A 13,187-nucleotide genomic window follows, 5' to 3' on the forward strand; every position below is an offset into this window, starting at 1 on the left:
TCGTCCCTTTACTCTGAGGCTGTGCCCCTCGGATCCGAGTCTCTCCGACTCATGGAAACATCTCCCCCACGTCCACTCTATCCAGGCCTCTCAGTAATCTGTAAGTTTCAATGAGATTCCCCCCCCTCATCCTTCTAAATGCTTCCCATTATCGTCAATCAAAAATGAATCATAGAATTGCTCCAGGGCAGGAGGAGATCATTCGGCCCATCGAGTCTGCACAATCCCACCCAGGCCCTATCCCCATAATCCCACATATTTACCCTGCTAATCCCCCTGACACTAAGTGGCAATTTACCATGGCCAAACCCCGTAACCTGCACATCTTTCGGACTGTGGAAGGAAACCGGAGCACCCGGAGGAAACCCACGCAGACACGGGGAGAACGTGCAAACTCCGCACAGACAGTGACCCGAGCCGGGAATCGAACCCGGGTCCCTGACGCTGTGAGACAGCAGTGCTAACCACTGTGTCACCACGCTACCCTTACGCTAGACTATTAATCCAGAAAACAGGCTAATGTTCTGGGGACCCGGGTTCGAATCCCGCCACGGCAGATGGTGGAATTTGAATTCAATTTATAGAATCTACAGTGTGCGGGAGGCCATTTGGCCCATTGAGCTTGCACCGACAATAATCCCACCCAGGCCCTGTCCTATCCCCGTAACCCCACAGTATTTATCCTCCCAATCCCCCCTGACAGTAAGGGGCAATTTAGCACGGCCAATCCACCTAACCAGCACGTCTTTCGGAGTGTGGGAGGAAACCCACGCAGACACGGGGAAGAACGCACTGACTCCTCATTGACAGTGACCCAAGCTGGGAATCGAACCGGGGTCCCTGGGGCTGTGAGGCAGGCAGCAGTGCTAACCCCTGTGCCGCCAAGCCTAACTAGTGTGGGGACATGGTGAGGTCTGGGATTTGGATTGGGAGGCAATCGAGGGATGTGGAGATCGGGGAGGGAGTGTCGGTTTACCCCACTCTTGTTTCTTACCCACACCTGGCTTTTTTTGATTGTTTTCGACGCTGGTTTAATGGCGGCCTCCTCTCTCTCTCTCTCTTGGCAGTTTCTCCAGCATCATGCATGAGACGGTGAAACGCCTGTCCCCCAAGTGCGAGGTGTCCTTTGTACAGTCGGAAGATGGCAGCGGGAAGGGAGCCGCACTGATCACAGCCGTCGCCTGCCGTATCCGGGAGGCCGGACAGCACTAGCAGCCCCCTGCTAGCCCCAGGGGGGGGGAAGGGCGGGGGGGGGGGGTAGGTAGGGTTTCCCTCCCTCCTTCCCCGTCCCACCATCCCCCTCGCTACACCTCCAAGCGATTCCAGCGCTGAGCCACACTACCTCCTTCCCTCCCTCCCGGGGGATTTCCCTGCGGGATCAGAGTGGTACCACCCCCTCCGCCCCCCACTCATTCTCTCGGGTGGGGAGGGGGGGGGGGGGCTCGCTGACTCTGTGCTGCCCCCTCTTGGCTGATCTTCAAGAGCCGGGATTGATTTAAGAATTGCAGCGCCTTCTCAGTACTGGAGGTCGGGAGTTGGTAACAAGGTGGGTTGGGTGGGGGTGGATGGAGTGTAATTTGAAACAAGATGATCGACAGGATGTGGAGGGGGTGCTATGGTCCCACACTTACCCTTAGGCCAGTCAGCGTTGGGGCTATTTTGGAGCCGAGATGGTCTGAGGAGACACGGTTGGGCTTTGGAAGGCGTGAGGACGCTGGCAGCTCTGGGTTCTCCCGGTGCCACTTAGTCCCCCCTGGCATCGGCCAGACGCTCCCTCCTGGGTGAGGCCTCCCCTCCCCTCTCTCTCCGCGACTCGCACGACTGCTCTCTTGGCCGCGCTGCCGAAACCTCCCTGAGGGACAGTTCGGCCTGTCGGGCAGTTACCGATCCCGCCCTCTTGTCACCCCCAGCTGAGCGTCAGATTGTAACCCACAACCCCCGCTCCTCACCCACTCTTTTTGCCCGTTAGAACCAGGAACTCAGGACGCGGAGCCTGGCACCCCACAGCGGGGTGGGTGGGGTGGGGCTTCACCCAGTCAATTAGGGTGGCATGTAGGTCACCCTCTCTTTACAAAGCGATGGACCCTCCAACCATTATCCGGAGGCCACCATCTTTAGCTCTTAGAGTAGGGAAGGGGAGGAGAAGGGTGGGCGGGTTCAGGTGAAGGTTTAGAAGGTTTCTTTGGCATCCAGTGTGAGCCATGTTTACAAGTGAAAGGAGATTGGATTGGCAAGCAATCTGTCAAATGACCAATTCCCTGCCTCTTTAGCGCCAGCTAAAGATTGGCCATGCTGAATTGTCCCTTAGTGCCCAAAGATGTGTAGGTTAGGTGGATTGGCCGTGCTAAATTGTCCCTTAGTGTCCAAAGATGTGTAGGTTAGGTGGATTGGCCGTGCTAAATTGTCCCTTAGTGTCTAAAGATGTGTAGGTTAGGTGGATTGGCCACGCTAAATTGTCCCTTAGTGCCCAAAGATGTGTAGGTTAGATGGATTGGCCACACGAAATTGCCCCTTAGTGTCCAAAGATGTGCAGGTTAAGGGGATTGGCCATGCTAAATTGTCCCTTAGTGTCCGAAGATGTGCAAGTTAGGTGGATTGGCCATGCTAAATTGCCCCTTATTGTCCAAAGATGTGCAGGTTAGGTGGATTGGCCATGGTAAATTGACCCTAGTGTTAGATTAGCAGGGTAAATATGTGGGGTTACGGGATAAAGGTCTGGGTGGGATTGTGGTCGGTGCAGACTCGATGGGCCGAATGGCCTCCTTCTGCACTGCAGGGATGATTTACCCGGGAGAAGTTTTAATCTGGGTATCTCGAGCTCTCAATCTGGGAGCAGGGGGAAGATAGATGGATGTATATTTTTATACCAAAGGTGATAGGGTTGTCAATGAGTTGAATGGGACGCGGATGGAGGGAGAGATGCTCGCTCCGGCTGTCCTGCGGTCCCAGTGAACTCAGCGCAACGTTAAGAGGTGGAGATTTGCTTCCTATGCAATAACAGCACAAACAACCTGGCTGCTGCTACCCGAGGGCCCTCTGTCATTGCTCCTGTCTTGTGTGTGTTCGACTTGTGCTTGGACAGGAAAGGGGGTGGGGGGGGGCGCTTCCCACTGTATGTGTGGGTGGGTGTGTGTGTGTGTGTGGGTGGGGGTGGTAAAGAGACATGGATTTCTTGGGGAGGGCTGGAGGAAATCAGGGATCTGTCAACATTGGGATGTCGGAACTCCCTTTGGAATTATATCTTCGGGCACTTGGTTGGCGAGACTGAGGAGGACAAGGGTCCCCTTCGTTCATCCCTCCTGTGTATGACCATGCGCGTTGAGTGACCCACTTAGAGCCTTCGCAACCGCTTGCGGGGGGAGAGGATGGGTCTCTGAAGTGTGCTTGGATCCCAGTTGAATTGCGCTGTTTGGGTTTGGGATACTAAGGGAGTCGGGCTTTCTGATCCCACTTTCCAAGCGCTAGTTTCCATGTAGTTGTACTTTGGAAGGAGGGGCGGGATATCTGTGTGTACCTGCCCCCTCATTTTGATACAAGAGCGCCCCCTGGCAACCGCCGCTCGAAATCAGCCAATTGTATTCCGATCGCCGTTGAACGGGAGATGGCGGACCGCGCCGGTGATCGATGAAGGAAAAGGCGTTGGTGCTGACTTCACCGTTGTCTCACCGGGAAGGAATTCCTCAGGACTCTTCAACGCAGTGAGCCAAATTCGATTGGCTTGGTGACAGGAAACTGTTGGCTTCATTTTGCGGGGGCGGGTGTAACATTCCTGGCACGTTGGCATGCGCTGGGTTGACCGGCCTAGAGTTCGGCTCCAGCCTGCGTTTGCCTGAGATGCGTTTTGCTCAGGAAGGGACTGGGTTTTTATTTGAGGGAGGGGTGTAGGGGTAGGGTAGGGGGTTTGGGGTTGGGTAGGGTTTGTGAGAAGAGTGGCAGTAACCCCTTCCTGCCCAATCTTCCCTTGTGCACTTCCCAGGCTGCAGGGCGAGGCCCAGACAAAGCCAATTGGGAGTAGGCCTGAGGCCTACCCAGCCATTTGGAAAGGGTTAACACGGCTTCCTTGCACCGCTGCCCGTCAGTCACTAACCTTGGTTTTGGGGAAGTGATTGGGGGACGGTGGGTGGGTTGGGGGGTTCTGCCTTTCCAATTCCATGTTCAAAGCAATAGTTTTTTATATTTTTTTGGTGAAGGAAGATGTGTAATATAACAGTGTGTTCCATTCGAAACACACCTCTCATTGCCATTGCTGTGAAGACATGTGGGGTGGGGGGACGGCACTGAGATGGCACATTGTCCTGACATTCAAACTCAGGATCGATATTTACCTGACACGAAGGCGGAACAAACTCTTCTTTTGAAGAATATTAAGTGAATGTAGAAAGTGCGTTTTGCTCAATTCGAGCTTCGGAAATCAATTCCTGTCACAGAATTCCACAGAAAGGTCTTCTCCTTCCGTGGCGCACAGCTTCCCAAATAACCGTCTGGAGAAACTCCCGACTGGAGACATAAACTTAGCATTATTGTCCCTGAGTGTCCAAAGATGTGCAGGTTAGGTGGATTGGCCATGCTAAATTGCCCCTTAGATGTGCAGGTTAGGGGGATTGGCTATGCTAAATTGCCCCTTAGTGTCCAAAGATGTGCAGGTTAGGTGGATTGGCCATGCTAAATTGACCCTTCGTGTCCAAAGATGTGCGGGTTAGGTGGATTGGCCTTGTTAAATTGCCCCTTAGTGTCCAAAGATGTGCAGGTTAGGTGGATTGGCTATGCTAAATTGCCCCTTAGTGTCCAAAGATGTGCGGGTTAGGTGGATTGGCCTTGTTAAATTGCCCCTTGGTGTCCAAAGATGTGCAGGTTAGGTGGATTGGCCATGCTAAATTGCCCCTTAGATGTGCAGGTTAGGGGGATTGGCTATGCTAAATTGCCCCTTAGTGTCCAAAGATGTGCAGGTTAGGTGGATTGGCCATGCTAAATTGACCCTTAGTGTCCAAAGATGTGCGGGTTAGGTGGATTGGCCTTGTTAAATTGCCCCTTAGTGTCCAAAGATGTGCAGGTTAGGTGGATTGGCTATGCTAAATTGCCCCTTAGTGTCCAAAGATGTGCAGGTTAGGTGGATTGGCCTTGTTAAATTGCCCCTTAGTGTCCAAAGATGTGCGGGTTAGGTGGATTGGCCATGCTAAATTGCCCCTTAGTGTCCAAAGATATAGGTTAGGTGGATTGGCTATGCTAAATTGCCCCTTAGTGTTCAAAGATGTGCAGGTTAGGTGGATTGGCTATGCTAAATTACCTCTGTGTCCAAAGATGTATAGATTAAGGGGATTGGCCATGCTAAATTGCCGCTTAGTGTCCAAAGATGTGTGGGTTGGGGGCTTTAGCAGGGTAAATGCGCGGGATTACGGGGAGGGGAGGTGGAAAGATGCTATTTCGGAGAGTTGGTACAGGCGTTACGGGCTGAATGGCCCCATTCTGCTCTGCAGGGATTCTATTCTGAAGCTGATGGGGTTTTAAGGCAGTGCGCTTTATAAACGGGATGCAATGGTTTTCTCCAAGTTCATCGGGCAGTCTTTGCAACCATTGCCAAGAAACATTTCCATCTCATTTTAGCAAGAGTGGGGGAGTGGTAACATGTGAGGAGTTGCATTGCCTCCAGTGTTGGGAGACTCTCCTGCTGTGTCTGGAACCGTAAAAGGTGGCCTTGTGTTATGTAACAAGGATGGGATAAAACGGTCACTGCTTTCCTCCTGGTCTTTCTGTTACGACCGAGAGTCTGGGCAGTTGACTGCTTTTCAGTGTCCACTGGTGCAAATCAACATCCCTTCCCCCCACTTCTCCCTTTTCAAACCTTGGCAAAATTTATGGGTGCGACTCAAGACTCTGTGCAGAAGGAAACTCAGATGTGAGAAGATTGCACCCGACCTGCACACCAATAAAACTCCCCAACAACCAAGAGGCCGTGGTATTGCGTGCCTGGTTCTCTGACGAGAGTTATCTCGCAAACTCCTGAGTAGATGATTGTGAGCCGAGTGGAGATTGTGCAATAGACTTCAGCCCTGCATTGCCAGTCTTCAGTTGTGAGATAGTGGCTGCGTTATTTATTAATATTTATTTTGATGGTTTAGTGTCATAGGGCCAGTGTGTTATTTTTCTATTGTGTCCGGGCTGTTTATAAGGCTGCTATCACTGTTCCAGTTGCCTGTTTACCCCTTGCTTTATATACTCAGTGGATTAAATTATAGATTTTCCATTAAACACAAAAGACCTGTTGCGATTATTTTGTCTCTGGTTTGAGGTATTTTTTGAAAAGCTGGAGAGACCACTCGGGAAACTATCCAGCAGGATTCAGGGCGGCACAGCGGTTAACACTGCAGCCAGGGACCCGGGTTCGATTCCCGTCTTGGGTTGTCTTTCACGCGGAGGCGAGATTTCTAGCTTTTTAGCCCTTCCAGTCAGATACAGACAGACACCTGTCTCTGACTCCCACACAGCAGCCTCCAGAGAAAGATATGTATCCTCCAGCAACAGAACTTCAGAGAAATAAACCTTTGGATGGCACAGTGGTAAGCGCTGCAGCCTCACAGCGCCAGGGACCCGGGTTCGATTCCCGGCCTCGGGTCACTGTCTGTGCGGAATCTGCACGTTCTCCCTGTGTCTACGTGGGTTTCCTCCGGTGAAACATAGAAGATAGGAGCAGGAGGAGGCCATTCGGCCCTTCGAGCCTGCTCCGCCATTCATCACCATCATGGCTGATCATCCAACTCAATAGCCTAATCCTGCTTTCTCCCCATAACCTTTGATCCCATTCACCCCAAGTGCTATATCCAGCCTCCTCTTGAATACATTCAATGTTTTGGCATCAACTACTTCCTGTGGTAATGAATTCCACAGACTCACCACTCTTTGGGTGAAGAAATGTCTCCTCATCTCCATCCTAAATGGTCTACCCCGAATCCTCAGACTGTGACCCCCCTTGGTTCTGGACTCCCCCCGACCATCGGGAACATCCTCCCTGCATCCACCCTGTCTAGTCCTGTTAGAATTTTATAAGTCGCTATGAGATCCCCCCTCATTCGTCTGAACTCCAGCGAAAACAATCCTAACCGAGTCAATCTCTCCTCACACATCAGTCCCACCATCCCCGGAATCAGCCTGGTAAACCTTCGCTGCACTCCCTTGAGAGCAAGAACATCCTTCCTCAGAAAAGGAGACCAAAACTGCACACAATATTCTAGGTGTGGCCTCACCAAGGCCCTGTATAATTGCAACAACACATCCCTGCTCCTGTGCTCGAAACCTCTCACAATGAAGGCCAACATACCATTTGCCTTCTTTACCGCCTGCTGCACCTGCATGCTTACCTTCAGCGACTGGTGCACAAGGACACCCAGGTCCCGCTGCACACTCCCCTCTCCCACTTTACAGCCATTCAGGTGGTAATCTGCCGCCTTGTTTCTGCGTCCGAAATGAATAACCTCACATTTATCCAATGCTCCGGTTTCCTCCCACAGTCCAAAAGATATGCTGGTTAGGTGCTAAATTCTCCCTCAGTGTACCCGAACAAGTGCCGGAGTGTGGCGACATAAGAACGAGGAGCAGGAGTAGGCCATCTGGCCCCTTGCACCTGCTCCGCCATTCAATAAGATCATGGCTGATCTTTTCGTGGACTCAACTCCACTTACCCGCCCGCTCACCATAACCCTTAATTCCTTCACTGTTCAAAAATCGATCTATCCTTGCCTTAAAAACATTCAATGAGGTAGCCTCAACTGCTTCACTGGGCAGGGAATTCCACAGATTCACAACCCTTTGTGTGAAGACGTTCCTCCTCAACTCAGTCCTAAATCTGCTCCCCCTTATTTTGAGGCCATGCCCCCTAGTTCTAGTTTAACTCGCCTGTAGAAACAACCTCCCTGCTTCTATCTTATCTATTCCCTTCATAATCTTATATGTTTCTATAAGATCTCCCCTCATTCTTCTGAATTCCAATGAGTATAGCCCCAGTCTACACAGTCTCTCCTCATAAGCCAACCCTCTCAACTCCGAAATCAACCCAGTGAATCTCCTCTGCACCCACTCCAGTGCCAGCGACGAGGGGATTTTCGCAGTAACTTCATTTCAGTGTTAATGTAAGCCTACTTGTGACACCAATAAATAAACTTTAAACAATCCCCTCTTTGCAGAGTGCCTGGAGGGCGTTGTGTGATTGACTTGTGGCCAAAGGTGCTTTCCTGCACAGATTTGTCTGATCGAAAGGCTCAATGTTGTCAAATCCATCCTTTGCAACACGAGGGACAGAGAGAACTCAGCAAATTGTGACACTTGGGATGAAGATTGATCTAACTCTGCCGTAACGTTATCCAGTGACTGCACCGTTACCGCCTTCTGAGACTGAGAGTTCTAAAGGTGCACAACCCTTCCCTGAGCGATCAAAGATTCCTCACTTCTGTCCTGTAAGGGCGACCGCCAATTTGAAAACCGTGTCCCCCAGTGGACTCACCCACAAGAGGAACCATCCTTTCCACGTCCAACTTGCCAATACCGTTCACGATCCCATCAGTCATACTTGGTTTCATTGGTCAGAAGATTGAATACAAGAGTTGGGACGTCTGGTTGAAGTTGTATAAGACTTTTTTTTTACTCATTCATGGGACATGGGCATCACTGGCTGGGTCCAGCATTTATTGCCCATCCCTAGTTGCCCCTTGAGAAGGTGATGGTGAGCTGCCATCTTGAATCGCTGCAGTCCATGTTTTGTGTGTTGACCCACAATGACATCAGGGAGAGAGTTCAGGATTTTGACCCAACGACTACGAAGGAACGGCCAAGTCAGGATTGAGTGGCTCGGAGGGGAACTTGCAGGTGGTGGTGTTCCCATGTATCTGCTGCCCTTGTCCTTCTAGATGGAAGTGGTCGTGGGTTTGGAAGGCGCCGTCTCAGGATCGTTGGTGAATTGTTACAGTGCATCTTGTAGATGGTCCACACTTGGGACATTGTGTACAGTTCTGGTCACCCTATTATAGAAAGGATATTATTAAACTAGAAAGAGTGCAGAAAAGATTTACTAGGATGCTACCGGGACTTGATGGTTTGAGTTATAAGGAGAGGCTGGATAGACTGGGACTTTTTTCCCTGGAGCGTAGGAGGCTGAGGGGTGATCTTATAGAGGTCTATAAAATAATGAGGGGCACAGATCAGCTAGATAGTCAACATCTTTTCCCAAAGGTAGGGGAGTCTAAAACTAGTGGGCATAGGGTTAAGGTGAGAGGGGAGAGATACAAAAGGGTCCAGGGGGCAATGTTTTCACACAGAGGGCGGAGTGTCTGGAACAAGTTGCCAAAGGTGGTAATAGAGGCGGGTACAATTTTGTCTTAAGCATTTAGACAATTGCAGAGTCAGAAGGAGGGACAGCGACACCAGCGGTGGAAGGAGCGAATGGTAGAACGAGAGGGAGGGAGACAGCGACACCAGCGGTGGGAGGAGAGAGTGATACAGCGAGAGGGAGGGAGACAGCGGCACCAGCGGTGGGAGGAGAGAGTGATACAGCGAGAGGGAGGGAGACAGCGACACCAGCGGTGGGAGGAGAGAGTGATACAGCGAGAGGGAGGGAGACAGCGACACCAGCGGTGGGAGGAGAGAGTGATACAGCGAGAGGGAGGAAGACAGCGACACCAGCGGTGGGAGGAGTGACACAGCGAGAGGGAGGGAGACAGCGACACCAGCGGTGGGAGGCGTGACACAGCGAGAGGGAGGGAGACAGCGACACCAGCGGTGGGAGGAGTGACACAGCGAGAGGGAGGGAGACAGCGACACCAGCGGTGGGAGGAGAGAATGATACAGCGAGAGGGAGAGAGACAGCGACACCAACGGTGGGAGGAGTGACACAGCGAGAGGGAGGGAGACAGCGACACCAGCGGTGGGAGGAGAGTGACAGAGCGAGAGGGATGGAAACAGCGACACCAGCGGTGGGAGGAGAGAGTGACAGAGGAAAAGGGACAAGGGGCGAGACAGCGACCCCAGCGCAGGCAGGAGGGAGTGACAGAGCAATCTGCAGCAGCGAACAAATTGTAGCGAGAGTGACTGGGTTGAGTGCGGTGAAGGCAGGCCTCCCCGCGCCTGCGCACAGCCAGCGGGCCCCACGCTTGCGCACAGCCGATCGGCGGGCCTCGCGCCTGCGTAGAGTGATCCGGCGGGCCCTGCGCTTGAGAACAGCCGATCGGCGGACCCCGCGCTTGCGCACAGCCGGATGGCGGGCCCCGCGCTTGCGCACAGCCGGATGGCGGGCCCCGCGCCTGCGCACAGTGAGCCGGCAGGCACCGCGACTGCGCACAGCCGGTCGACGGGCCCCGCGCCTGCGCACAGGCAGCCAGCGGCCTGGTTAGTGATGGCGGCGGTAAAGCGGCAGCTGGATGTAGAAAGCGGGGATGAGGCGGAGCTGGAGCCAGGTACTGGTATCGGGACTCGCTAACAGGGACGGGGGGATTAGTAGGCGCTAGCGGGAACTGTGGGCGTCGTGCAGGCGCTCCCCTCCATTCAGCGGCCGCGGGGCCCCCGGATATCTTTCCAGAAAGATCTCGGAGCCGGGCCGAGCCGAGCCGAGCGGCGCGCCGGCGCAGTGAGACAGGGAGACTCGCGCAGGCGCAGTTTGTCACAATACAGAAAGGCCATTTGGCCCATCATGTCTGTGACATGGGTTCATGTCACACGATCGTCGTTCTTGGGTTCATGTCACACTATCTGTAACCCCCACGACTTGCCTGGGCTTGCAAAATCTCACTAACTCCTGTCTGGAGACAATACACACCTCTTTAACCTGTGCTTAACCATCTCTCCACTCACATTGTCTGTGCATTTGAGACTTGATTACCTGTAAAGACTCGCATTCCAACCATTATCTTGTAAATTGCGTTCGTGTCTTTATATGCCCTGTTTGTGAACTGAAATCCCACTCACCTGACGAAGGAGCAGCGCTCCGAAAGCTAGTGGCTTTTGCAACAAAATAAACCTGTTGGACTTTAACCTGGTGTTGTGAGACTTCTTACTGTCTCTCCAAACCAGCATCATGTCTGTACTGACTCTCCAAACCAGCATCATGTCTGTACTGACTCTCCAAACCAGCATCATGTCTGTACTCACTCTCCAAACCAGCATCATGTCTGTACTCACTCTCCAAACCAGCGTCATGTCTGTACTCACTCTCCAAACCAGCTTCATGTCTGTACTCACTCTCCAAACCAGCTTCATGTCTGTACTCACTCTCCAAGCCAGCATCATGTCTGTACTCACTCTCCAAACCAGCATCATGTCTGGACTCACTCCCCGAACCAGCATCATGTCTGGACTCACTCCCCGAACCAGCATCATGTCTGTACTCACTCCCCAACCCAGCATCATGTCTGTACTCATTCCCCAAACCAGCATCATGTCTGTACTCACTCCCCGAACCAGCATCATGTCTGTCCTCACTCTCCAAACCAGCATCATGTCTGTACTGACTCTCCAAACCAGCATCATGTCTGTACTGACTCTCCAAACCAGCATCATGTCTGTACTCACTCTCCAAACCAGCATCATGTCTGTACTGTCTCTCCAAACCAGCATCATGTCTGTACTCACTCTCCAAACCAGCATCATGTCTGTACTCACTCTCCAAACCAGCATCATGTCTGTACTGTCTCTCCAAACCAGCTTCATGTCTGTACTCACTCTCCAAACCAGCATCATGTCTGTACTGTCTCTCCAAACCAGCATCATGTCTGTACTGTCTCTCCAAACCAGCACCATGTCTGTACTGTCTCTCCAAACCAGCATCATGTCTGTACTCACTCCCCAAACCAGCATCATGTCTGTTCTCACTCCCCAAACCAGCATCATGTCTGTACTCACTCCCCAAACCAGCATCATGTCTGTACTCACTCTCCAAACCAGCGTCATGTCTGTACTGACTCTCCAAACCAGCGTCATGTCTGTACTGACTCTCCAAACCAGCATCATGTCTGTACTCACTCTCCAAACCAGCATCCTGTCTGTACTCACTCTCCAAACCAGCATCCTGTCTGTACTCACTTCCCGAACCAGCATCATGTCTGTACTCACTCTCCAAACCAGCGTCATGTCTGTACTGTCTCTCCAAACCAGCATCATGTCTGTACTGTCTCTCCAAACCAGCACCATGTCTGTACTCACTCTCCAAACCAGCGTCATGTCTGTACTCACTCTCCAAACCAGCATCATGTCTGTACTGTCTCTCCAAACCAGCACATGTCTGTACTCACTCTCCAAACCAGCATCCTGTCAGTACTCACTCTCCAAACCAGCATCATGTCTGTACTCACTCTCCAAACCAGCATCATGTCTGTACTGACTCCCCAAACCAGCATCATGTCTGTACTCACTCTCCAAACCAGCATCATGTCTGTACTCACTCTCCAAACCAGCATCATGTCTGTACTGTCTCTCCAAACCAGCACATGTCTGTACTCACTCTCCAAACCAGCATCCTGTCTGTACTCACTCTCCAAACCAGCATCATGTCTGTACTCACTCTCCAAACCAGCATCATGTCTGTACTGACTCCCCAAACCAGCATCATGTCTGTACTCACTCTCCAAACCAGCATCATGTCTGTACTCACTCTCCAAACCAGCATCATGTCTGTACTCACTCTCCAAACCAGCATCCTGTCTGTACTCACTCTCCAAACCAGCATCCTGTGTCTGTACTCACTTCCCGAACCAGCATCATGTCTGTACTCACTCTCCAAACCAGCGTCATGTCTGTACTGTCTCTCCAAACCAGCATCATGTCTGTACTGTCTCTCCAAACCAGCACCATGTCTGTACTCACTCTCCAAACCAGCATCATGTCTGTACTCACTCTCCAAACCAGCATCATGTCTGTACTGACTCCCCAAACCAGCATCATGTCTGTACTCACTCTCCAAACCAGCATCATGTCTGTACTCACTCTCCAAACCAGCATCATGTCTGTACTCACTCTCCAAACCAGCATCATGTCTGTACTGTCTCTCCAAACCAGCACCATGTCTGTACTCACTCTCCAAACCAGCATCCTGTCTGTACTCACTCTCCAAACCAGCATCATGTCTGTACTCACTCTCCAAACCAGCATCATGTCTGTACTGTCTCTCCAAACCAGCACCATGTCTGTACTCACTCTCCAAACCAGCATCCTGT

The 13,187-nt window shown here is 52.0% G+C and overlaps 2 protein-coding genes across 2 annotated transcripts in view; both read left to right on the top strand.

Annotated features, from left to right (window-relative positions):
• The window catches only part of LOC144510042 (hexokinase-2-like), a 53,163-nt gene extending 50,089 nt beyond the window's left edge, over positions 1–3,074 (top strand). The window contains exon 17 of the mRNA XM_078239256.1: positions 1,068–3,074. Coding sequence (XP_078095382.1) covers positions 1,068–1,212 — 145 coding nt within the window. The 3' untranslated portion in view covers positions 1,213–3,074. The remainder of the gene's footprint in view (positions 1–1,067) is intronic.
• Positions 3,075–9,995: 6,921 nt separating this feature from the next.
• The window catches only part of usp39 (ubiquitin specific peptidase 39), a 33,374-nt gene continuing 30,182 nt past the window's right edge, over positions 9,996–13,187 (top strand). Inside the window, exon 1 of the mRNA XM_078239259.1 lies at positions 9,996–10,436. Within this exon, the coding sequence (XP_078095385.1) occupies positions 10,238–10,436 (199 nt within the window). The 5' untranslated portion in view covers positions 9,996–10,237. The remainder of the gene's footprint in view (positions 10,437–13,187) is intronic.

This window comes from Mustelus asterias, chromosome 22, assembly GCF_964213995.1.
Source record: "Mustelus asterias chromosome 22, sMusAst1.hap1.1, whole genome shotgun sequence".
NCBI classification, from domain to species: Eukaryota; Metazoa; Chordata; class Chondrichthyes; order Carcharhiniformes; family Triakidae; genus Mustelus; species Mustelus asterias.